This window comes from Canis lupus, chromosome 12 (genome assembly GCF_048164855.1).
Source record: "Canis lupus baileyi chromosome 12, mCanLup2.hap1, whole genome shotgun sequence".
NCBI lineage: Eukaryota > Metazoa > Chordata > Mammalia > Carnivora > Canidae > Canis > Canis lupus.
In genome coordinates, this window is record NC_132849.1 from 12,582,904 (window position 1) to 12,609,957 (window position 27,054).

General features: G+C 40.5%; 1 protein-coding gene across 2 annotated transcripts; it reads left to right on the plus strand.

The window, feature by feature from the left end:
* The first annotated feature begins 4,734 nt into the window (after window positions 1-4,734).
* Window positions 4,735-26,880, plus strand: AMPD1 (adenosine monophosphate deaminase 1). 2 transcript variants are annotated; one of them, XM_072769690.1, is made up of 16 exons: window positions 4,820-4,856; window positions 6,137-6,148; window positions 9,898-10,078; window positions 11,155-11,320; window positions 14,121-14,286; window positions 17,944-18,163; window positions 19,051-19,180; window positions 20,205-20,399; window positions 20,685-20,816; window positions 21,486-21,649; window positions 23,720-23,846; window positions 23,993-24,156; window positions 24,818-24,938; window positions 25,854-26,027; window positions 26,245-26,355; window positions 26,701-26,880. In XM_072769690.1, exons 1-16 carry the CDS (start codon window positions 4,835-4,837, stop codon window positions 26,857-26,859), a joined length of 2,244 nt encoding a protein of 747 aa, XP_072625791.1. In that variant the 5' UTR covers window positions 4,820-4,834; the 3' UTR covers window positions 26,860-26,880. The 2 variants fall into 2 exon arrangements, with proteins under 2 accessions (XP_072625792.1, XP_072625791.1); XM_072769691.1 differs by lacking the exon at window positions 6,137-6,148 and having other exon boundaries at window positions 4,735-4,856.
* The last annotated feature ends 174 nt before the right edge of the window (window positions 26,881-27,054 follow it).

Below are 27,054 nucleotides of genomic sequence, written 5' to 3' on the forward strand. Positions count from 1 at the left end.
ATTCTTGACAGCTCCTCTTCCATCACCATCCATATCCAATTTGTGTGGTTTGATGGTCTTGTCCTCAAAATAGGTCACATCTGTCACTTCCACTGCAGTTCTACAGTGATTGTCTCAGTTTAAGCCTTTCTCATCTTCAACCAAAATTTCCAAAAATGACCTTTTAATGGTTTTCCTTCCTCCAGCTTTTCTCCCTTCCTAACCATACTGTCACCAAAGGGATCTCCTGAAATGCAATTTCCTGCAATGCAAATAGGTCATACAAGAGACAGGAGACAATACAATACAGAAGCAACACACGAAGGCTTTGGCTTAGAATGAATCTAAGTTCAAACCCTGACTCTGCCTCTCTTGATTAGCCTCAGTTACTTCATTTGAAAAATGAAGATTAGGGATGGCTCAGTGATTGAGTGTCTGCCTTTGGCTCAGGTTGTGATCCCGGGGTCTTGGGATCAAGTCCTGCTTTGGGCTCCCTGCAGGGAGCCTGCTTCTCCCTCTGCCTGTGTTTCTGCCTCTCTCTCTCTGTGTCTCTCATGAATGGATAGATAAAATCTTTATTTAAAAAAAAAGAAAAAATGAAGATTAATAATAATAGCTACCACATAGAAACGTTGTGAAGATTAAATGAGATAATAAACATAGGTTAATTGGGGAAAGTTATATGGTCAAAATATATTTTAACTCATTTTTTATTCATTGTTTTTTTTTTTTTTTTTAGTAAGCTCACACCCAGCATGGAGTCCAACATGGGGCTCAAACTCACAACCCTGAGCTGAGATCAAGAGTCAGACACTTAACTGAGCCACCCAGATGCCCCTGTTATTACTTCATATTGTTCCTGAAAACTTTTCAGTGGTTCAGCCCCAGGGCTATAATGATTACATTCAAAATCCTTAGTATGGGGCACCTCCGTGGCTCAGTTGGTTAAGCATCCGCCTTCAGCTCAGGTCATGATCTCAGGGTCCTGGGATTGAGTCCCATATCAGGCTCCCTGCTCAGCAAGGAGTCTGCTTCTCCCTCTACCCATCCCTCTGCTTGTGCTCTCTCTCTCTCTCTCTCTCTCAAATAAATAAATTAAATCTTTAAGAAAAAAAAAAAAAAACATGGTACGATTTTGCCTCAGTTTTCTCCCTGTATCTTGGCAGGAATCTTCTCAAACTCTATCCTTCCATCACAACCATACTGAACCTATTGCAATTCCACAAATGAGTCATGAATTCTTGAAAATAGTGCATTTTTAAAAAAGGGTCTGGGCCCTGCAACAGATTGGTATATAAGCCTTTGAAGTTGGGTGATGGGGAATGCTGATAGGATAAGAGCATGAAGTAACTAGGGCAATCCCATAAATTTGAGGAAATCTGTTTTCTCTATAGCATTACACAGTCATGGAAATTTACTCAAGAAGTTCTTAAATTATCTTTTTGAGGGGAGAGTGGGCAATTTTCTATAAGTGCATTATAATATTTATGTGGAAAGAGGTCTTGGTGACCCACTAGAGACTTGTATGAGGTATCTAAATATCTACCGAAATCTAAACAGTTCTGAGAAGAGATCTACTTCTGTCCTCTGTTCTCAGTTACAGAATTGCTTGAAAACCATCTCCCATCATTAGAAATCATGTCATTTTGTTCTCTTCATAGCACCCATTACTACCTGAAATTACATTGCCCATTAGAATATAGAAAGAGGCCTTGTCTTTCTTGTTCACTATACATATGCCATTGCCCAGGACAATATCTGGTTAGGTTTTCAAAAATTGAGGCCACACAACTAGTAAGAATTGAGATATGTCTAGAACCGAAGTCTCCCTGACCTTACCCACTAAACTTGAGTGTCCTTGAGTATCCAAGAAATACTTATTGATCCAATAAATGAAGAGTCAATGAATGGGCTTTTTTAAAAAGATTTATTTATTTATTTATTTGAGTGAGAGAGAGAAAATCTCAAGCAGACTTGGCACTGAGCATGGAGCCCAATATGGGGCTCAATCCTATTACTCTGAGATCACGACCTGAGCCGAAACCAAAAGTCAGACGCTCAACCAACAGAGCCACCTCAATGAATGTTTTTAAATGGTGAATATAAGGATCAAAGTAGTGTTTTATAAAGATATAATCTGGTAGTATTACAATATGGTTTGGAAGCAGGGAAAATAATTAAGAATCTATTGCAGTCATCTGAATTTGAGGTGACTAATGACTTCTCAGAATTACATTAGCTGCCAGTAGCCAAAAACCTGACTAATCAGTGCCAAAAACAAATTTATTTTTCTTATATACAGTTAACTCTTGAGCAACATGAATTTGAACTGCCCACATCCACTTATACACAGATTTTTTTATAGATACTGTACTGTAGATGGATTTCCTTTTCTTTATGATTTTTCTCTTCTTGAGCTTACTCTTTATATTATATAGAGTATATATTACATATAACATATATGCAATATAATGTAATTATAGCACATATAATTGTATATATGTATATATAATTATATATGTATGTATTATATTACATATAACACACAAAATATGTGTTATCAACTCTTTATGTCATCGGTAAAGCTTCTGGTCAGCAGTAGGCAATTAGTAAAGTTTTGGGGAAGTCAAAAGTTCATGTGGATTTTCGACCACGCAAGGGGGTGTGAAGAAGGCTATCAGTACCCCTGACTCCAGCACTGTCTGAGGATAAACTGTATTAGGAAGTCTGCAGGTGTGTTGTCCGGAGCTAATATGGTGACTTCTGGGTGTCATCAGGGACTCTGGCTCTTTCTTTATGCTCAGGCATTCTTTACATCTGGCCTTTGTCCTGTTTGTCATTTGTGCTACAACAATGATTGATTTGCACCCACACCAATTTTTAAAATTTCAGACAGGAAGAAGAAGCAAAAGGACAAAAGGCAGGACATATGCCAGCTAAGCTGACCTCTTTTAAAAGAGCGTTTTTAGACATGCCACGCAGCAATTCTGTTTATATCCCATTGGCCAGACTGTGCTATGTGGCCACCTCTAGTTGCATGGAAGTTTAGCAAATACAGTTTTGCTGAGTACCTTAGTGTCCAAACCAAAGAAGGTTTTACCAATAAGAAAAAAAAGGGAAAATGACTTTTGCATAGACAACCAGAAAGGGAATGGGAAAATTGGAGGGTAACATATAAAGATAAAAATCACTAAGGAGACATGAGATTGGGGAAGGAAATATTTGGTTTGGATATATCAATTAGTAGATACCACTGGGAAATCCAGGTGGAAATATTGCCCCCAAAATTGGAAAAGGATGAAAAAATGTTTTGGTTCAGTAACAGCATTGTAATATGTTCTGATGTCGTCAGTTAAAAGGAGATGATTACCATAAAGGTGGGCAACAATTCAGTTTTGCCAACAGAGAGGCTTGTCCCAATTTTTAATAGGAAATACTAGTAGAAAAATCACCCAGTCTATGTCCATTCAGTCTATTTCAAATCTGAAGTTCCAATCTTTGCTACTTTTTTTTTTTTAAGATTTTATTTATTTATTCATGAGAGACACACAGAGAGAGAGAGAGAGAGGCAGAGACACAGACAGAGGAGAAGCTCCATGCCGGAAGCCTGATGCGGGACTGGATCCTGGGACTCCAGGATTACGCCCCGGGCCGAAGGCAGGCGCCAAACCGCTGAGCCACCCAGGGATCCCCTTTACTACTGTCTTTAATAAAAACTGTTACAGAGGTGCCTGGGTGGTGCAGTTGGTTGGGCATCCAACTCTTGGTTTTGGCTCAGGTCATGATCTCAGGGTCGTGAGATCCATCTCCTCTTCTCTGTGCTCAGCGGGGAGTCAGCTTGGGTTGCTCTCTCCCTCTGCCCCTCCCCCTCAAATAAATAAATACATCTTTTTACCTGGCAGTAATTATCACTTTGCTATAATTAGCCATAGCAAAGACTATATATTATTGTGGAAAGATCATGATATTTTGGTCCAGAGAGCATCAGCTTTGCCATTTATGAGCAGAATGGTTCTGGGAAGGTCACTTCACTTCTCTGAGCCTCAGTTTTCTCATTTTGGGAAGCAGGGACAAAGTACTTCCAAGATTGTCATTAAGATCAAATAGATTATGTCTGGAAAATACTCATGTACTATAAAATGCATCCTTAAAAGAAAGAAATTAGTCCTTTTGTAACAATATACAGAGTAGAAGTAACTGCACTCCAGATGGCAGTTGACTTTTCTCTAAGATTTGAAGTAAGTTTACTACCTAATTTATTGAATAAATTCTGTTGGGTGAATTTTTGTTAAATATAGGGTATCTCTAATGAAAGTGTGTGCGTGTGTGTGTGTGTGTGTACGTGTGTACATGTGTATGTGTGTGAGCTGAGAACTCAATGAATACACTAGCATATTCATCAACCACAGAAAGCTTTTCTCATGACTGAAATTTTGAGGGCTTTGACATTCAGAGCCTGGAAGACTTCACTGTATTTCATGGGGCAGGAGGCGGGGGGGTGGTGAAAAATAATCATCAGTGGTGAGATCATGCAAGAAACCTACACTTGAGGAGAATCCAGTCTGTAGGAAGATTTAGAAAGTAATGAAGAGCAGTTCCTGACCGAGCACATATCTTCTCTGAAATCCCTGAGTAAAGACTGGAGGCTTCACCTGTTTTTCACTGTCCATTGCCTAAAGCTATAAATAGGACTGAAACTCATCTCTCTCTTTTTAGCAGAGAAGGGTCAGATTACAGGTGCAAAGCAAAATCATAAAATGACTGTCAGGGTATTTTATAGTCAGGCAGTCATCCCCACAGCCTCCTCTCTCCTCCTTCCTACTGTGCTATCCTAGAATCAAGGACCCCGGCAACAATGCCTCTGTTGAAACTTCCAGGTAGGTGTGCAAAAGTGTTTGGAGAGCTCAATTCTTTTAAATGCAACCATTCCTTTAAGTATCTTGACAGCCTTGACGATCCTTTATTTAGGATCAGAGTAGCTTTGATAATACTTTTCAGGAAGAAGCATGACATGATTTTCAAGGATTTTTTTTTTCTTTTTAGTTCTGGAAGGGAGGCAATTTCCTAAAACTGTGTCATGTGGTAGCATTTTTGATGATCCCAGTTTGAAAACTGGAAGATATTTAAAATCTACTCTGCTCGTCTAAACAAAGCCTGTGCCAGTCACTGTTCTGCGAAGGGTCCCGTACATGTCTCTAGCTATAGGATTAGTTGACAACCATGAGCATAGTGGAAATATTAACCCAATCATGATCCAGGTTTGTACGCATAGTAATTTTTTAGACTAATAATGTCTTTTTCATTATGAAAGAAATACATGTCTCCTGTGAAATACGAAAGAGAAATTACACTGAAAATAAAAGTAACACTCATGTAGAGAAAGTGGGAAATCTAGGAAAGTAGTAGTAAGAAAAAAACAATTACAGTCCCATTATCCAAAGATACCACTTTTCACATGTCAATCTATTTTCTATGCAAACTTAATGTATGTTTAAAAACATTGTTGTGATTATACTATATATGTCACTTTATATCTTGCCTTTTTTTTTTTTTTTTGGCTTACCATTATGACTTAATATTTTACCATGGTATTTTAAACTCTTCCTAAACACCATTGTGAATGGCTGTGTAATAATCTAGTTTTCTTAACTAATCCCTTAGGTCCTTTACAGTTTGGGTAAGTATAATTATACTTTGAGAACAATATTTGCACCTAAAGCTTTTTCCTTTTTTAAGGATGAAAATCAGTAGGATAGATTCTCAGTAATGGCTGTTTAGTAGGTGTTACTAAGTTGTTTACCAAATGGGCTATTCTAGTTTACCTGCAACCAGCATTGTAAGAGTATCCATTTCTCTAGATCAGATTTCTTTAAAATCACATATTACAAAGAGTACCTCTTTAAGATTATAAACATAAATTTAAAAAAACACATTAGAAAGGGAAAGAAGTGAAAGGGAGTGTTATGGCCATACTCCTAAGATTATTTTATGGCAGCAAACTGTAGGTGAGTGGAAGAATGAGCTATGATAACACACTCCATCACACCCTTTTCTTGTACCAGTCTATATGTTTCTATTCCAAAGCACTGATTAACAGCCACTATGACTTCTGAAGGTTGTTTATATTTTTTACCTTGTTTTATTTTACTTTATACAGCTAAAGAAAAACGTGAGTATGTTGGACTATTTTTCCTGCTATTTGCCAAAGTATCGATTTAAAAAATGATACTATTCATTAATTCAGAAACATGAGTATTTTTCAGCAGTGTTTATTAAATGATACCATTGAAAGCCAACAAAGATTAATAATGACTGGGGTGCCTGGGTGGCTCAGTCGGTTAAGCATCTGCCTTGGGCTCAGGTCATGATCCTGGGATAGAGCCCCTGGCATAAGGCTCTCTGCTCAGCGGGGAGTCTGCTTCTCCCTCTGCCCCTCCCCCTGCTTATGCTCTCTCTCTCTCAAATAAATAAAATCATTTGAAAAGAAAAAGATTAATAGTGACCATAGATATTACATAGAATAGCAAATGAACTCACAGATTTTCTGGACTCCCCCCAAAAAAACCATTTTTTAAAGAGAACTTCAGGGGATCCCTGGGTGGTGCAGTGGTTTGGCGCCTGCCTTTGGCCCAGGGCGCGATCCTGGAGACCCGGGATCGAATCCCACATCAGGCTCCCGGTGCATGGAGCCTGCTTCTCCCTCTGCCTGTGTCTCTGCCTCTCTCTCTCTCTCTGTGACTATCATAAATAAATAAAATTAAAAAAAAATTTAAAAAATAAATAAAGAGAACTTCATGGGGCATTCGTTTGATTTTTTTAAATAAAATAAAATGATGTTCTTCTTTAGATATAGATTAGCCAAGGGGGTCTATTGGATATTGCCTTAGGAAATCCTCAGCTCCAAGGCAAAACATTTCATGGTCAATTTTTGTGACCAGATAAAATAAAATCTTGCTTTAGATAAAACCATAACTCTATGTTCCCCTCCATCCTTTAGCTAACGGATAAGTAGGTCTGACTTGGAATTCCTCTCTGAGATGAAATGTAGCAGACAAAACACCTACGACCTGTCTTTCCCACACCCCTGAAGCACTGCTGGGAAATAAGCATGCTTTTCTGGATTTGCTGAGTGAAGAGGCAAGCATGATACTTTTTTTCTCAAGAATCTTGCACTTCCCATGTTGGTAATAATAATTCCCAACTTCTTAATAGTACTGTGTAGTTTTTACAGTATTTCTTGTTTAATTTTTATAACAGTTCTCTGAAGTTGACATTATTATTATTAGCATTCTCCTGTTATGATGATGAACATCAAGGCACCCTGTGATTATGTGGTTTGCCCAAGATCACACAGCCGCCACAGGCACGTTTTCTCACTCCTTGTTTAGTGTTCTGGCTCAATCTTTCCATATGTAAATCTAGATGTCCTATCCTCAAGACATTTCTGCTTAGATGTTCCATTCTCTCAAATGCAATATGTTCAAAAAAGAATTCAACAATTATCTATCTATACAGACCCAAGGGAGTCATCTCTCCTTTATTATCCCATGGATTCAGATTGTCATCAGATCTTATCTACTCATCTTGGAAATACCAGTTTCACTCTTTCCTTCTTACAGTCATCACCACTCCCTGAAATATTTTTGAAAGGCAGAATTCATGAATTAAGAGTCAAATTTCAGCTGTGGTTTCATGAAGTCCAAACAACTGGTTGATTCAGTGGAAGGAAACGTCAACCATATAATTTGGGGGCATCATGTAAACCACTTCTTGAGAGAAGAGTTTCTAGTTTTCAACTGTCTATAGTGGCCTAGGGAGATGCAACCTTAGTAAAAATAGTAATGTTTAAAAATATGAAACAAATGAATATGTGCAGTCTTAGGTAATTACTTCTTGTTCCAGAAGAGCCAGATCTCAAGCAAGTAGGATTTGGTTTCTGGGCATCCATTTCCCTACTGTCCCTGAGACTTCCAACAGCATTGCCACAGACCCACTATGACAAGCCAGTTGTGTTCTCATCCTCATCCTCATCCTCATCCTCATCCTCATCCTCATCCTCATCCTCCTCATAATCATCATAACCAACTAGCCTAATTTTATTTGCCTTTCATGGTGCATGAAGCCTCCTCTGACTTCTGCTTGCTATTCATCCTTGAGGTGCATGTGCTTGCTTGTGATTCTCATGGACGAGTGATATTAATTTCTGGGGATCAGTTAGTAGTGGGATTGGGAGGCATTCTCAGGCTATCAAATGTATCTACGTGGGGTTCTATTTGGTCCTTTGTGGATTGTGATACTTATCAAAGAACCACTCCATAGCATCCAAAGATAATTTTCAGCTTCAGGCAGTGCTTGAGTTTAATGAGGCAAATAGACACATGAAGTTCAGCCAGTATAGTGGATTTCTGTTATTCTCCTGTGACAAGTCAGGTTTTGAAAGCAGTCTGATTCGACAGTGTTGGTGAAGTTATGAATCAATTGCTATAATTTCCAATGTATGCTTCAGCCTACACTAAATCATATCATTTATCCTTTCCTTAATGGCCCAAAGCTAATCCCGAATATCTGTCTGACCAATGCTATCAAATTGCACTATTCAGTTTGAGCTGGTGCTCTTTCCTCTGTAAAGCATTTTCATGTACATTGCAACAGCCTATGAGTGAGGTTTTGTAGGTATTAGTATTACCACTTAACAGATAAGGAAACTAAGACAGAGGAAGACAAAGGTGTTGGTAAGTGCAGAACAGGGACTTGAGCATATCACACTTGGTTAAAATTGAAAATGTGGCACTTTGGAAATCTGTATAGATATTAATGGGGCGGAATTGAAGGGATCTTTCTTTTTGCATGCAGTTTGCTTTGTCATTTTATGAAGAATGTTCCATCCTCTGTTGTTTCAAATAGATAGCTGTTTGCCATCCTCATTATTTGCTTCCGGCTCTTTTCTGAAAATGTCAAGAGATTTTTAAGTATTAGAGGTAATGACTATTCAGATGAAAACAACTGGGTATGTGGAAAATGCAGTGGAACCTAACAGAAGAGCAGATACTTGATGGCCATCATGACCCTAAGTACTGAAATTAGTACATCTTGAGAGTCTTGGGGCTAGTCATTGCCACACTAAAGGTCACTCCTCCACCCATTCTAAGAATGGCACCTCAGTTGGAAGAGCTTGCAACTCTTGATCTCAGGGTTGTGAGGTCGAGTCCCACAGTTGAGTGTAGAGATTACTTAAAATAAATGAATAATTTAAAAAAAAGGATGGAAAATTAAGGCATATAAAAGTAAAATTGGCTTTCTAAGGGCTATGTGTCCACAAGAAATGGATCTGAGTAGTAAATTTCTGAGCCTCCCTTTCCGCACATACCAGCATATCAAGTTGTCAGGATTTGAAATTATGTGTGAGAGAAACACAGTATGTGTTCTATGGGGAAGAAAGACCCAAAGGACACATTTATTTCTCAGAACTACCTACTTCCCTGATTCTATTTATGAAGAAAAACTCCAAGGACTGACTGACAATCCTATTCACATCTTCACAACCATCAGACTCTGCCAATCTGATGAGAAGGACTATGTTGCGTGGTTACTATGAAGTCAGATTTAGCCCTGCCAGAGGCAGGTGATCTTATATTAAGTGCTAGTCCCACAAGAAGCCAATCCCATCTTTAGGACCTCTTGAGATGTGCTATAAGAATCTGCCCTGTGTCTCTGAGAATGGATTTCCAAGCCACTCGCCCAGAAACCTCTAAAGAGAGAGCAGGCATTGAGCTCCAACACGTTTCTGAGACACTAGTTAGAATATAGGAGACCCACACCCCCAGGGCAGTCGTTAACACTGTGCCTTACACACAGCAGGAACTCTCTGACGATTTCTGACAAAGGGCTTACATGCTAATCTGTGAAAACTTCTTTTAGAAATTGATGACACATTACGCAGCTTTGCTGAAAAAGTGTTTGCCTCTGAAGTCAAAGATGAGGGAGGCCGGCATGAAATTTCCCCCTTTGATGTGGATGAAGTCTGCCCAATTTCTCATCATGAGATGCAAGAACACATATTCCACCTGGAGGCCATGTCCACCTCTGTAGAAGGCAGGAGGTAAGCAGTATAAGGGGCTTGTTGGGACACAGAGACACCGGAAGGGGAAATGTCAGGGCAGATGGTTCAGTCTGAATGATGATTCAATATGGAGGAGAACCTCTGCTAGAGCTAAAAACTCCTCCTCACTCTCCCCAATACCACCCCCCCCAGCCCTGTATAAGCTATGACAAGGTTAACAATGACTACAAAGAAGACAGTAGACCTCTTGTGCTCATCCATCTTCCTTTCGTTGAAACCTCCCTCTCTACCTAAGCAAGAGGACATGAGCTCTTATGCAATTGTTCCAAACCACAATGGGCTGATGGCGGCTGGGCAGACACTCAGTTTACACACAACAGGTATAGAAACCAGAACTCAAGAGCCTCATCTTCAGAGTTCGGTTTGAGCCAAACTTAGCATTGTGCTGTCTGATATGAATATTGCCCTCCAACCAGTCTGACACCCTCCAGGCGATAGAACCCTCATTTCTGCCCTCCTGCCCTGGCCATCCTTTGCTTTTACGTCTTTAAGGAAAGAACAACAATCCACCTTCTTGGGCATGCCCCGTATGACCTAACTAAAGTCTTGGGTAAAAGCAGAAACTCAATAAATACTTGTTGATCTGAGAAAGTAATACTAATTAAGCAACTTATAAGTTCCACACACTAAATCTCACCAAGTTCTTATAAGGTAGGCATTATTACACTATTTTTTCAAACGAGGCAACTGAGGCTCACAGAATTTAGGAATAAACACAGAATGACACAGGTAGTAACTGACATAACCTATCCTAATGGTGGTGCCCAGTCTGCCCATCTGCTAAGAGCAGATTGCCTGTGAAGAACAAGATCATGCTGAAAGCCTTCTAGCATGTTCCCGAAGGCCCACTGTTCCAAGGGGTACCAGGAAGAAGGGAATAGTCATATAGATACCTCTTCCCATATGGCTGGATCCTGTTTCTGATACCCCACTGACATTTTAATTTTCACATTTTGTCCCGAAAATGAAATTGGAAAGTGAAATATCAATCTATTACAATGAAACTCCCAAGGAGGACAAAGTTAAATCCTTTTGTTTTTGCATTTCAAACCCAGAAAAAGGCGTTTCAAAGGACGAAAGACCGTTAATTTGTCCATTCCACAAAGTGAAGCGTCTTCCACCAAACTGTCCCACATCGATGAATACATTTCTTCATCTCCAACCTACCAGACTGTGCCTGATTTCCAGAGAGTGCAGATCACTGGTGATTATGCCTCGGGGGTGAGTTGCTCCTTGCCTCTCAGATACAGCTGCTGGGAAGACACAGCTGGATTGTTTCAGCTTCCTTCCCTTTCTCCCCTTCCTACTGAGGAAGGCGAGAACTAACTTGTCCTTTGTTATACTTCCTAATTGCCTCTCAATACCAATAAGCTATAACTGATATTTGTTTTACATCATTTACCCTCCTTATCTCATTTGCTCATTTACCAACCACATGGAGAATATGTGGTAAAATGCAGTGTGTGTTACATAATACACTAGACAAATTCTGGCACAGGAGGCAATGTGAACAACTGGTGGACTAGTCTCACTGAGGATATGACAAAGACAGAGAGTGAGCCTTGGGAGGCACAGAGAGCTCTTGGGAAAAGATGGGCCCTAGTATAAAGAGAAGGGCTGCTGGTAGCATAAACCAATCAATGAAAACCGATTGGAAGAAAGACAGGGAAATGAGACAAGAAGAGTGGAGAGCTCCGAGAAAAGAAGGAAGATGAGAGAGAATCTAGAAGACTCTAACTGGGCTATTGTTTTGTTTTTTGTTTTGTTTTTATTTTGACCAACGGTCATCTCCGATTTCATTGCATATGCTTACACAGTAGATGATTGCCTGGAATAGACTTGAGTTATGCCACAGGGATAGTAAACTCATGTCACAAATAACTTGACCTGCCTGTCCTATCCAGAACAGTTGGCAATTAATAAATCTCTGCCACATGGACTTGCAGAATCAGCATCATATTGGTGAAACTGATGGTTAGCTATCAGTCTCTGCTCCAAATATAGTTTTAATGACCAGTCCTAAGCCCCCTTCTCATGTAACTGACCCACTTTGGGTCAGTCCCAAGATACTGAAAAGTGACAGAGCAGGGAAATGAACATGATTCTTGTTTGTTCACTTTCTGTATGATAACATGGGTGCTCTGTATATGACAGGTGTTTTCTATGGTACATAACTGAAAGGAGATGTTTAATAAAGAGACAGGGAAAACAAAGTTTGGAGAACTCTGGAGTTTAAAAAAAAATAACATAAAGACGAAGAGACAAACAGGTACCTCTGTGCTTGATAGAAAAAAAAAATGAAAAGAAAGAAGAAGGTTGGAAGGACAAGGTTTACAGAAACCAAGGAGTAGCTGCTTCTCCTCTGAAAGCTGGAGGGCACCTGAAACCTGGCCTGGAGTCTTTGAAGAACTAATGTGTTGCTATACCTGTTGGCTGAATGTGACTGAACTGATGAGCAACACTCTACCACACTATAGCCTGTGCTGCATAGGTCTTCTCCCTTGTAATTGAACAGAGAGGCAGAGGGATCAGAACTAAGTTTCCAAAGCCATTGATCCCTGATAATCAAATGATTCCATTTAACCAGGTCTTATCGAGCACCTACCCTGCGCTAGGCATTGTGTGCTAAGTGCCGAAGACACCTAGGTGAATAAGATCCAACTCTTATTCTGGAAAAGATAGATTGGTGGTCCCTTACATGGCAAAGGAAAATGCATGCCACATTGAAAGCAGAACTCTAACTCTAGCACCTGTGCCAGACTCTCTTGGTCAAGGTCAGCAGGCCTTTAAAGAGTTCAACTGATTAAGATAAATATCTGGACCTCAAACACTGGGAACACGCTTATATTGGTCCCAGAAGGTCTTTGGGCTCTGATGATGAGCATTCAATGATTTCAAGTTAGGATTCCTTGGGCATGCCAGGCCCAGCCAGGACTTGGGGATGAGGCATGGGAGATGCCAGTTTAGGAAATTTCCAGCAATTCTAAGAAAATGTTACTCTAGAATCTTGCTATTTTTAGCCGCTGATAAAAATCTCCTTAAAACCATCTGGAGGGGATCCCTGGGTGGCTCGGCGGTTTAGTGCCTGCCTTTGGCCTAGGGCACAATCCTGGAGTCCCGGGATCGAGTCCCGCGTCAGGCTCCTGGCATGGAGGCTGCTTCTCCCTCCTCCTGTGTCTCTGCCTCTCTCTCTATCATAAATAAATAAATCTTTTTTAAAAATTAAAAAATTAAAAAAATAAAACCATCTGGAAGAGGGGTGGCCAAGTAGTGAAGTTGGTTAAGCGTCTGACTCTTGGTTTTGGCTCAGGTCCTGATATCAGTGTCCTGGGAGCAAGCCCCATGTCAGCTTCTGTGCTCAGCGGGGAATCTGCTTAAAGATTCTCTCTTCCTTTCCCTCTGCCCCTCCCCGCTCTCTCCTAAATAAATAAATAAATAAATAAATAAATAAATATTTTTTTAAAAGTTTAAAACCATCCAAAAGAATAAATGATGCTCTGATCCATCTATAGCTACAGAAGGCAGGGCATGACAGGGTTGGAGGGATGTGTGATACTTTATTCATCCCTGAATATTGCCCTCATTGCCCAAAAAGTAGTTTGAATTCTCAAATTAGAGTCATATCATCATCTTTCAGTTGAAATATTGTCTTCAGAAGCCCATACGTAAAACATCCAGATACTACCTAGAAGGAAGAAAGTACTCTCCATGTTAGAATGGGATCTTTTCATCACATTTGCTAGATAATCATTGGTTTCTGGCAAAAGCCCCAAACAAGACAAGTTGTAAAGAATTGTAGAACAGGTGAGTTTTAGTGGAAATGGAAGAATTGGACAAACTTCAAGACCTGCTCCTGGAGGAGGACCCAGGGCCCAAGTCAAGTAGGAAGCAGCCGGGTAGGCAGGCAACGCTCGGCATGGGCAGCGACAGCCAGGAGAGAGAGGACCTACCAAAGACAAACTGCACTCACTTCTTGGATTTTCACAGGAACAACTCTGATACTCTGACATTTTCTTGGCAGGTGACAGTTGAAGACTTCGAAGTGGTTTGCAAAGGTCTATATAGGGCATTGTGTATACGGGAGAAGTATATGCAGAAGTCATTTCAAAGGTTCCCTAAAACTCCTTCCAAGTACTTACGGAACATTGAGGGTGAGGCTTGGGTAACAAATGAGAGCTTCTATCCAGGTAAGTAATTTTCTTATGAGGTGTATGAAATAGATCTTTAGATTTAACTACTAAACATCAAATATGCCCCTAGATTGTGGTAGTGCCCCCTCCCCCTTACCCATGGTTTGGCTTTCTGCAGTTTCAGTTACCCAAGGTCAACTAAGGTCCATAAGCAGATGGTCCTCCTGATTTATTGTCAGGTCAGTAGTAGTGGTCTAACACTTCACAATGCCTATGTCATGCACCTCACTTCATCTCATGTAGGCATTTTACCACCTAGCATCGTCATAAGAGGAAGGGTGAATATGGGGCAATAAGATATTTTGAGAGAGGCACCTGGGTGGCTCAGCTGATTAATCATCTGACTCTTGATTTTAGGTCAAGTCATGATCTCAGGAGTCGTGAAATTGAGTCCCACGTCGGGCTCTGCGTTCAGCAGGGAGTTTGCTTGAGATTCTCTCTCTCCTTCTCCCTCTGTCCCTCCCCGCACTTACACTCTCTCCCTCTATCTCTCAAAAGAAACAAAATCTTAAAAAAATACATTTTGAGACCATATTCTCTTAACTTGTATTATAGTAAATTGTTCTAATAGTTCTTTTTTTTTTAATTTTTATTTATCTATGATAGTCACAGAGAGAGAGAGAGAGGCGCAGAGACACAGGCAGAGGGAGAAGCAGGCTCCATGCACCGGGAGCCCGATGTGGGATTCGATCCCGGGTCTCCAGGATCGCGCCCTGGGCCAAAGGCAGGCGCCAAACTGCTGCACCACCCAGGGATCCCTGTTCTAATAGTTCTATTTTATTATTTGGTGGTGTTGTTAATCTCTTACTGTACCTAATCTATACAAAAATGAGTAAGTTGATAGACCAGGAGCCCATTAATAGGTATATGTGTATGTAGGAAAAGGCATAGTATATACAGGGTTCAGTACTATCCACAGTTTCAGTCATCCACGAGGGGTCTTGGAACATATATCCTACGGATAAAGAGGGATTATTGCATAAATAATCAAGTCTAAAAATAGTCGTCTTTGGCTCCATTGCCTCTCTTGCCCACATGCATAATCACATGATTAATTCCATATAAATTCTCTCAAAATGTGCCCTCTTGGCTATTCCCCAAACTCTGATTTAGGCCTCTATTTCACCTTGTCCAGATAATTTCCATCGTTTCTGACCTACTCTGTTAAATTTTATCTCACTCCCTTTTGATTCATTTTCACTTTAGTGCCAGTTATTAAAACACAGATCTGAGCATATTCTTCTCCTAACAAAAACCTTAATTGCTGCCCATTACCCACAAAAATAAGTCCAGTCTTTACCCTGGCAGTCAAGGCCTCCCATCAGCTGCCCTCCGAACTCCATTTTATTTATTGATTTTTGGACTTGCACCCTAAACCTATTTATAAACTGACCTTACCTCCCCCACCTCTGTTCTGGTTGGAAGTATTTCCTGTTCTCCATTTGGCTCAGAACTTTCCTAACCCTGGACTGTTGTCATGGCATTCCCCATGCCCGAAAAGGGGAATAGTACGTTTTTTCACCATATGTCCAAATATTCAGATACAACGTCATCTTTCAATGTACAGCCCAGATCCTATCATTTCCTGCTTTCCTCTTACCTCTGAATAAATCTAAACTATATGTTTTCACTTTCCATAGTACTTTGTTTGCATACCTCACTTTTTACTTCCTGCTTACATTATAAAACCTTATATAATCAGGTTTTAATAATTATACAGATTTCTATTGTATCACTGTATTATAATTTGTTTAACCAATTCTCATTTTAAGGCATTTAGATTCCTAACTTTTAAAAATTTACTTCCAATAAGACTACAATAAACAGCTTTGTATAAACATCTTTGTGCAGTTGCTTTACATCTTTCAGATTATACTTCTAGGATTGAAATTTCAAGGGAGGCAAATATTAAAGTATTTATGACCTTCAGATTGTTCTATCATTAAAGATTTCCAGTTCTGTAACTTCTTCTCTATAATTCCTTTTAATATTAAAATCATATTAAACATGTATCCAATTTGGTAACGTGTATAACCAGTTTACCTATTTTCTATAATATCGACACATAGGATATCTGTTTTGCCTCTGTTTCTAATAAATTATGCTTTACTTCTCTAGGAAGTTTAAGTGTAAAGTTTTGAAAATTAAGATTTGACACAGCAACATATTGTTTCACTTCTTTCATGTACCTTAGGTCCCAGTTTTGAATAGAAAATACATGACTTTTTCTTTCTATACTATTTTTCCCATTCTGGCCATTAGTCATCCCTTGGAAACTGGAGACTTTCCGATGCCTTGGGCACATACTTGTTGAAAGTAAAGGCTAAGTGCATTACAGGCCATGACAACATAAAATTTGTTCTTGACTTTTTTTTTTTAATTTTTATTTATTTATGATAGTCACACGGAGAGAGAGAGAGAGAGAGAGAGAGGCAGAGACATAGGCAGAGGGAGAAGCAGGCTCCATGCACCGAGAGCCCAACGTGGGATTCGATCCCGGGTCTCCAGGATCACGCCCTGGGCCAAAGGCAGGTGCTAAACCGCTGCGCCACCCAGGGATCCCTGTTCTTGACTTTCTTAGACTGAAATTGTTAGCACTGGAAAGAAGGGGATATTTACACAAAATCCCATCTCAATTCCTTTGGTAGAAATTGTATGTGCTTTAAAAGGTGGGCAACATGTTATAGTTATAATAAGAACTATGATTCTTATGGTAAGAATTTATTTTATATTTCCATTTAAACCACTCTAGGTGGAGCACAAAAGGTCTTTAGTGAGACTATTCTGTATGATACTATTAGAGTGGATACAGGGGCACCTGGGTGGCTCAGTGGTTGAGCATCTGCCTTTTGACTCAGTGCATGATCCCGGGGTCCCCGTAGGCAGCCTGCTTCTTCCTCTTCCTGTGTCTCTGCCTCTCTCTGTGTGTCTCTTATGAATAAATAAATACAATCATTAAAAAAAAGAGTAGATACCTGTCATTATACATTTGTCAAAACCCACAGCATATACAACCCCAAGAGTGAACTCTAAGGTCAACTATGGATTTTGGGTAATTAGAACCTGTCAGTGTGTGTAACAAATGTACCACTCTGGTGGAGGGTATGGATAGTGGGGAAGGCAGTGCCTGGGGTGGGGGTGATTAGGACTGTGTACTTGGTGCTCAATTTTGCTATGAATCTACAATGCTCTAAAAAACAAAGTCTATTAAAAATAACCACTCTAAATTAAGTCTTGCAGAGAAGGTTGGCTTTATTAAAATTCTTTTTAATTCTACTTTTTAATTGTAGTTTGAATTTTACTTCTATGCAATTATTATAAGCTAATAAAATGTTCTAAACAAGAAGTCTTTGATAACCTATTTTAATAAATAAAATTATTTGTGAGTTGTATATGAATTATGTGAACAGTACTTCTAAAAAACTGGAAAATCATTCTTACACTACATAAAATCTTATAGTTATTTTACACTACTAATTTAGTCACCTTTGAAAATAATATAAAAATAAACTCTAGCTTAGCACTGGATAATTATAACTTATGACATACAGGATTCCAAACGAATGAGCTCTTACAGCATTTCATATTTTGGTTCTTTTTATGTGGCCATTTATCATATTTCTTGATATATTACTCTGTGTTCTATTGAAAAAGTCTTTACCCCTCCTACGAAGAATGGAGAAGACCCCTTCCGAACAGATGACCTCCCGGAAAACCTCGGTTATCATCTCAAAATGAAGGATGGTATAGTGTATGTCTATCCTAATGAAGCAGCAGCCAGCAAAGATGAGCCCAAGCCACTTCCTTATCTAAATTTGGACACCTTCTTAGATGACATGAATTTTTTACTTGCTTTAATTGCCCAAGGACCTGTGTAAGTGTTTAATGATGCCTGAACTACTCCTCCTACCACTACTACCCCCATCCCTACCACTAGCACTACTACAACTCCTAGTAAGAATGAATATATACTATGTTCAAACACTATGTTAAAGCGTTCGTGCACATTATTTCCTCCCTCCTCACCATGATTCTATGAGGCGGGTATTTTTATAATTGGAGTTTTATAAGCTGAAACTTTGATGAGTTAAGTGATGTGCCGTGCCCTAAGTTACACAGCTGGCTGAGCCAGGATTCAAGCCCAAATCCTCCACCTCCAAAGCCAGGGCCCTCTGCTCTGAGCAACATTTTCTTTTGCCTGGCCTTTTATTTTTATTATTTTATTTATTTATTTATTTATTTTTATTTATGATAGTCACAGAGAGAGAGAGAGAGAGGCAGAGACATAGGCAGAGGGAGAAGCAGGCTCCATGCACCGGGAACCCGACGTGGGATTCGATCCCGGGTCTCTAGGATCGCGCCCAAAGGCAGGCGCTAAACCGCTGCACCACCCAGGGATCCCTGCCTGGCCTTTTATTATGATGATGATTATTTAAGTAATCCCTACACCCAATGTGGGGCTCAAACTCACGACCCTGAGATCAAGAGTTGCATGTTCGTCTGACTGAGCCAGCCAGGCACCCTTCTCCCCTGGCTTTTCAATGCCTTCCCAAACCCCCCCTCATTATTTTGTCCAATTTTGATGAAAAAGATTGAGCCCCCCAGGAGCTCAATACTCTTCAAATGAGATTAGCTGCAAGCTGAAATGTTTGTTCCCATAATTATTTCTTGTAGGTCATAAGGGTCGTGATGGTTTGAAATTGTGTCTATCTCCCTTCAGTGTCTGAATGTTTCAGAGTTACATGATTTAATTTTTCACAGTAAGACCTACACCCACCGGCGCCTGAAGTTCCTCTCCTCTAAGTTCCAGGTCCATCAGATGCTCAACGAGATGGATGAGTTAAAGGAGCTAAAGAACAACCCCCACCGAGATTTTTATAACTGCAGGAAGGTAAAACACTGTCACTGCTCAGAGGTCCCTGCTGGGCAAAAACACGAACCCAATTAGTTCTTGAGTGGGATGAGAAAGATAGTTTCTCTGTAATAATTGTAAGATTCCCAGAGGTCCAATGGATTTAGCAAAAGCAGATGAATTATTCTAAAAGGTTAAAATGCCATTTCTGCTGTTTTCCACACAGACAGGTGTGCTACATTCTTGCCATAAAAAGTTACAATGATTGTGAACAACAAAAATAACAAAACAAATGAAATCTCAAAAACTGCTGTTTTAGGATTTGGAAGATCTTTATTCTTGTCCTTTTCCTTCTACTTCCTGACTCTAAGATATTGGGGGAAGTGATGAAATATTTCTGAGTTTCAGTTTCCTCATTTGTAAAGTTGGGAAATATATCTGCTCAGTCTAGCTCACGAGGACTATGAGAAGAATCAAATGCGCTAAGGATATGGAAAACTAATCAACTTAGAAATACTTGCGAGATGTGTTCTGGGCATGTAAGTCACTGCAAGTGAGGACAGACCATACACAAGCAGATATTTGGGACCAAATCATGGCTCAGCCACCTGCATAACCTTGTGTAATCTATCAAATGTCCAGCTTATAAAATTGCAATCATAAATATATTCAACTCCTAAATGCCACCACCAGGCCATGGCTTCATCATTTCGATTCTTTCTCCCTTTGGGGCTGACAGCTGTGGTAGTTATTTCATTTGGGGGGTGGAGAATCGTCCTCAAGAATTTTCTGTGGATCAAATGTGGGGAGTAAATTGGACGTACAGATATATCCAAGAGAAATGGGTATTACTATTACATCCACCTAACTGGTCACATTCTCTCAACCGTAAAAAAAGTGCTATGGGTTCTTTTCTGCTGGGACACCTTCACCAGCTGTCAGGTCACACCCCACTATTTATTCCTTTCTCCTGCCTTAGTGGGGTTTGCAGGCGCCATAGCCTCTAACAGAGCAGGGTAACTAAGGCTGATTGCTGGTTTTCTTTCTCTGAATGTACATGCAGGTAGACACCCATATCCATGCAGCTGCTTGCATGAACCAGAAACATCTGCTGCGCTTTATTAAGAAATCTTACCACATTGATGCTGACAGAGTGGTCCACAGCACGAAGGAGAAAAATCTGACCCTGAAGGAACTTTTTGCCAAATTAAAAATGCATCCCTATGACCTGACTGTTGATTCTCTGGATGTTCATGCTGTAGGTTGAAAAGATCATGCCAGTTTCATGCTCATACCCATACCCCACATGCCTTTCTCCTAAAAACTACCCCCTTCTCAGAGCCTCCTTAAACCATGTTGGCTGACCATGCTGGCTGAAAGCACCCACAGACAATTTTGAGGTTCACTCATTGTCAAATGTCCCAGACTCCATTCTTGGAGCCCAACCCCTTGCCCTGTTCCCAGGCCCCTGCTGCTTGTGGCCATTCCCCAGCTCTCTATGTCCTAGCAGCTCTGATAATGATACACTTGCTTTCCAATCCAGGGACGCCAGACCTTCCAGCGTTTTGATAAGTTCAATGACAAATACAATCCTGTAGGAGCAAGTGAGCTAAGAGACCTCTATCTAAAGACAGACAATTATATTGATGGAGAATATTTTGCCACTATCATCAAGGTGAGGAGGAACCAACCAGATCTCTGGTACTTGGCCTGGTTCTTGAGGAGGGGGAGGAAGGGAGGGAGGGAGAGAAGAAAGGAAGGAAAGGTAGGAGACAAAGGAAGGGGGAGGTGTGCTATCCCTGAGGCCAAGCATCACAGACATGAATATAAGAATGGAAATGCCCACTGTAATGATTTTTAAAAGACTTCTGTTCCGAGGCTAGAGAAGCTGAGGGTGTGGACTTGGGCTGATTAAGGACTCTTCTGGGCTCTGGGAGTTGTAAGCCTGGAAAGAGGTGGGATCGGAATTCACTCTCATCTTCAAAGCCCGAGCACTAGGACACAGAAATGACATGGTGGGCTTGGGAGATGTGTGCTTCGGAAAATAGAAGGCATAAGAACAACTGAACATCTTTTGCAAGTGCCATGGATAGGATACCTCAGCATCCTTTGTCTGACGTTTTTACTTTCTGGACTCCATTACGTCTGATCAATCCCTCACTGATTAGATTCCCTTCATCTCTCAATTTCCTTAGATCTTAACGTGGAATAGTTTCCCTCTGACTTCCTTTCCACATCCTCTGATCTCCTTATTATCTACCTCCTCTCCCCAGACCCCACAGGTTGAGATCCCTGAGGGACTTGTGCGAATTCCTGGCTTTGGACTATTCTCTTGGCTTTGCAGGAAGTAGGTGCAGACCTATTGGAGGCCAAGTACCAGCACGCAGAGCCCCGCCTGTCAATCTACGGCCGCAGTCCTGATGAGTGGGACAAACTGTCCACTTGGTTCGTCCGTAACCGCATCTACTGCCACAACATGACATGGATGATCCAGGTCCCCAGGATCTAGTATGTATCTTCCCATTGGAGCCCCTAAAGCCTGACTTCATCCCACCTGTCTCACCTCCTCCACCCACACAAAGAATAGGCAGCAGCACCTGTAGACACAAACAAGCTTTGTTAAAGTGGCACTCGCTGCCGGGCCCTGGGTGCCTGCTTTTGTCCACTCTGGGTTCAGCACTCTTGACCAGAGACAGGAGTTAGGAAGATCATTTCAGTTCAGTTTTCTAACCAGAAAGTTTTTGGGTTTTGTGGTTTTGAAACACAGGACTTGGGCATCTGGGTGGCTCAGTCGGTTAAGCCCCCATCTTTGGCTCAAGTCATGATCCAGGGTCCTAGGATCGAGCCCCACATCAGGCTCCCTGCTCAGCAAGGTGTCTGCTTCTCCCTCTGCCTCCACCCTGTTTGTGTTCTCTCTCGCTCTCAAATAACTAAAGTCTTTTAAAATATTTTAAAATAAATAAAACACAGGACTTTAGGCAGAGCACAGAATAACTTAGTGAGAATATTTAAAACTTAGCTAGGATAAGAACTATGTACATTTTATTATATTTTTTCTTTCTCTTGGTCTTCCTCTTGGTACCCCATTCATTCTTTCCCATGCTTCTCTGGACTGGGATGTAGCCTTCTTGTATCAGAATCTCTACTACCGGGATCCCTGGGTGGCGCAGCGGTTTAGCGCCTGCCTTTGGCCCAGGGCACGGTCCTGGAGACCTGGGATCGAGTCCCACGTCGGGCTCCCAGTGCATGGAGCCTGCTTCTCCCTCTGCCTGTGTCTCTGCCTCTCTCTCTCTCTCTCACTGTGTGCCTATCATAAATAAATAAAGTAAAATTAAAAATTAAAAAAAAAGAACCTCTACTACCATCTGCTGATTGTCTCATGCCCAAGTGTTCAAGATCTCCATAACCAATGAGTATTTATCAATGGTATTACCACCTGCTAATTGCTCAGGGATGCTCAGTGTCATTGATCTTTTATCCAACTTAAGGGTTTATATATTTTCTGGTCACCTGCCTCTGTGTTCTATGTTTCCTGGCAATGCAAGAATTTTTTTCCTGTTTCTTTAGGCAAAAAAGTAACTTTTTAACTGGAGTAGAACTTCCTGTCTAGTATCATTAAAGCAGAGAGGCAGTAGTTGTGGTAGTGAGAAGCATGGACTCTGAACCTAGGCTGGCTGTATCCGAATCCTGGTTCTACTACTTATTAGCTGTGTGACCTTAGGCAAGTTTCAGGAGCTCTCTCTGCCTTTGTTTCATCATCTTTAAAATGGGGGTGCCTGACTGGCTCAATCAGTAGAGCAAGTGCCCCTTGATCTCTAGATGGTGAATTCAAGTCTCACATCTGGCATAGAGCTTATTTAAAAAATTTTTTAAAATAGAGTCATAATGGTACCTAACGTATTGAGTTGTTATGAGGATTTAATTCACCAATATTTCTGGCCACTTAAAAGAGTGCATGGCATATATTTGAGTGTTGTATTAGTTTCTTAGATTGCCCCTGACTTCAGGACATCAGAAGTATTTTTTTTTAATATTTTTTATTTTATTTATTTATGATAGTCACACAGAGAGAGAGAGAGAGAGAGAGAGAGGCAGAGACACAGGCAGAGGGAGAAGCAGGCTCCATGCACCGGGAGCCCGATGTGGGATTCGATCCCGGGTCTCCAGGATCGCGCCCTGGGCCAAAGGCAGGCGCCAAACCGCGGAGCCACCCAGGGATCCCAGAAGTGTTCTTAATAACTAGTTCATGCTCACCATCTTACACACCACAAATAAATCCCTGAATCTTCTGTGACATAGTTCCTATACTCTTCATTTTTTATCTGGACTTAGCTGGGAAGGTTAATATTTTTACCACAGAGGGTCTGTAGAAGAGAGGGGAACAACTGGTACAGCAAGAAATTTGTATCTCTATGCCTATTCTAAACTGAATCCCTCCTATGGCTAACCAAGAAGTGTGTCCCTAGAATGGACACAGTCTTTTCCTGAACATGGCATTTGGCCTTGTGATTCCCTCATCCAGGGGCTATCAATACGAAAAATATTTTTCTCCTAAATTCTCTTCATTCTTGCCTCTAGTGATGTGTTTCGATCTAAGAATTTCCTTCCACACTTTGGAAAGATGCTGGAGAATGTTTTCATGCCGGTGTTTGAGGCCACCATCAACCCCCAGGCTCATCCAAACCTCAGTGTCTTCCTCAAGCATGTAAGCATGACCCATTAGGCCTTCCGATTGCTGTGCATGAACCCATACTCCCACCTAGCTGTGATTCATTTTTGCTGCCTTTGGGAGCTGAAAGCTTGTCTGAGGAGTTGGATTGACCCCATTACATGGCTCACTTTTCTGGACAGATTACTGGCTTTGACAGTGTGGATGATGAATCCAAACACAGTGGCCACATGTTTTCCTCCAAGAGCCCCAAGCCCCAGGAGTGGACAATGGTAAAGAATCCATCTTACACCTACTATGCCTACTACATGTATGCAAACATCGTGGTGCTCAACAGCCTGAGAAAGTAAGTAGACGAGAACTGGAGCTGGAAGGAGAGGATTCTATTTGACACATCTCTTTGCTCAGACATTGGTCCCTGGGTGGTCATCCCACTGTCCTGATGGGATGCTTCTGACTGGCCCAAATCAGACATTTCTTTCCCTTGTCTTTTTTGTTCAGTTTCTTTATTTAGTAGCAGGAATGGACATTTTGGAGCTGTCAGTAACTTTCACAGTCCCTTTTCTTTGGAAATTTGGGAATTGATACTAATCACTGTACAATTATAAAACTCCACACATTACCCTTCTTGATAAACTTGGGTAAGGAATAGAAGACTGTTATAACAGGGTTTTCTGGAAACATTTCCCCCTCAAAAGTGTGAGTAGGAGAAATGAGAACATGGTAATATTGGTAAATTTCCTGCTGAAACTGAAGGTAATCAGATCTTGACTTTCCTCCATACCCTCATATCCTTCGCTGCCTCTTTTTTCATAAGTCTGTGTTCAGGAAGAATTAAGATTATGATTTGGAATTGTCCATTTTACTGAATCCTTTAGAGGCCCCCACTTCCTTTTAGAATGTTAATTTTTTTCAACCAGATTTTCTTGTAAATCACTCCATGCCCAGAATTGCTACCAGGTCCTAGTCAGCCACCTGTGATTACTATGCCAATTCCCTTTCCCTAGGGAACGAGGCATGAATACATTCCTGTTCCGACCTCACTGTGGGGAAGCTGGGGCTATCACCCATCTCATGACAGCATTCATGACAGCAGATAATATCTCTCATGGCCTGAATTTAAAAAAGGTGAGTTGGAGACTCTCTTCCGAATATTAACTTTCATATTGGAGCTAGAGGAGTAATTTTTTTTTCCTTATCATTTTGTCACAAGTCATTATCAACACCAGAATCAAAGCAGAGCAAAAAAGATTTTTGAGGTTATGAAGTACAGTTCATTTTACAGAGAGGCCAGAGAAGTCAAAGGAGCTGCTCAAGACTACCTAACCAGTTAATGGCAGAGATGAATTAATGCAGGTCTTTGGATTTTCATTTTAGAACTCTGACAAGGGATAATTCAGAGGCACTTGGCTTACCTTAAACTGGTTTTTGCCAGATTTCTTGTTATATCATGTTTTCAAACGCCTCTTTTGAGAGTCAGAACTTTCTTGTAGAGAAAAAAAACAAAAAGCAAAAAACAATTGAGGGCATCCCAGGTGTCTCAGGGGTTTAGCGCTGCCTTCAGCCCAGGGCGTGATCCTGGAGACCGGGGATTGCGTCCCACATCGGGCTCCCTGCATGGAGCCTGCTTCTCCCTCTGCCTGTGTCTCTTCCTCTCTCTCTCTATGTCTCTCATGAATAAATAAATAAAATCTTTAAAAAATAAATTAAAAAAATAAAAAGTAAAGGTTGAATAAGCTCTGAGTTAAAAAAAAAAAGCAAAAAACGTTTCAAGGTGAAGTCTTTTCCCTGAGACAGACCATCTAACTTAGGCAAGTAAAAAAAAACATTTGGTTTGACCCAATGCTTCTGAAAGCTGATGATCCCAAATAAATTTATTCTAACTAGTGTTTATATTTAAAAAAAACTATTATTCTTCTTTACTAAGGGATTTAAAGAACATGTGATCATTCCGTTCAAAGCTAAAACTTGAGGGAATAACATTTCTAGTTTGTATCCCTTTTTCAACACCCTTAAATATTGTTTTTCACTTTTCCTTTTCAGAGTCCTGTGTTACAGTACTTGTTTTTCTTAGCCCAGATTCCCATCGCTATGTCGCCATTAAGTAACAACAGCTTATTTCTAGAATATGCCAAAAATCCTTTTCTAGATTTCCTCCAGAAGGGATTAATGATCTCGCTGTCGACAGATGACCCAATGCAATTCCACTTCACCAAGGTAAACATATGGAATCTTGAGTAATACAAGCATATTTGGTGGGATTGTTGTTGCCCATCCAGAATTTTAAAGTCAAATCAAGGGATTTCATTATAGTTTTTCTGCAGGACGCATGCTATTTAAAAATATATATGTTTGTTCTTTTCTTTCATTCATTCATTCATTCTTTTTCTTTCCTTCTTTTTTTTTTTTTGCCTCGTTTAAATATCAATCCAAGGAGCCCCTAATGGAGGAATATGCCATTGCTGCACAAGTGTTCAAGCTTAGTACCTGTGATATGTGTGAAGTGGCAAGAAACAGTGTTCTGCAATGTGGAATTTCTCATGAGGTAGACCTGTCCTTGACTGGTTGCCCTTCTGTATACGGGATCTGGTAACTGAGTACTGAAAAGACAGTACTGAACATGTAGAAAAATTATTCCACAAATCATATGCCATTACTATGGATACACTGGAAAGAATTCTTCTATTGCTCTGGCTGTGCCTTTGGCAAGGCAAAGAAAATACACTTGACTTCTCAGCAGACCATGCACATTGAGGCACTGGATGAGTGCTCTTAATGTTTTATTTTTTCCTTTTGTCAGCAAGCAGTATAGGGGAGGAAGAAGATATAATTATAGTCTGTATCAGGATAAAGGGACAACAATCATTCTGCTTCCTTTTTTCTCTTACAGGAGAAAGTAAAGTTTCTGGGTGACAATTACCTTGAGGAAGGCCCTATGGGAAATGATATCCGGAAGACAAATGTTGCCCAAATCCGCATGGCCTATCGCTATGAAACCTGGTGTTATGAACTTAATTTAATTGCTGAAGGCCTTAAATCGGGAGAATAAAATAAATAAACCAAGTAATAATGTGGGTGAGATTTTCTTTAGAGACTATGAATAGTAACAGTTACCAGTTATTGAATCCTTACTATAAACCAATGATTGTACTAGATATTATTCCACTGACATTATTTCATTTAATCATTTTCACTTTATGAAGTAGATAATATTATCCTCATTTGGGGGAAGATGAGTAAACTG

Excerpts from the sequence above, each read along its gene's own strand:
- AMPD1 (XM_072769690.1), top strand. The coding sequence starts at position 4,835 with ATGCCTCTGTTGAAACTTCCAG. Across the intron at positions 18,164-19,050 it reads TTAATTGCCCAAGGACCTGT|TAAGACCTACACCCACCGGC; the intron begins GTAAGTGTTTAA and ends AATTTTTCACAG. Across the intron at positions 21,650-23,719 it reads ATCCAGGTCCCCAGGATCTA|TGATGTGTTTCGATCTAAGA; the intron begins GTATGTATCTTC and ends TCTTGCCTCTAG.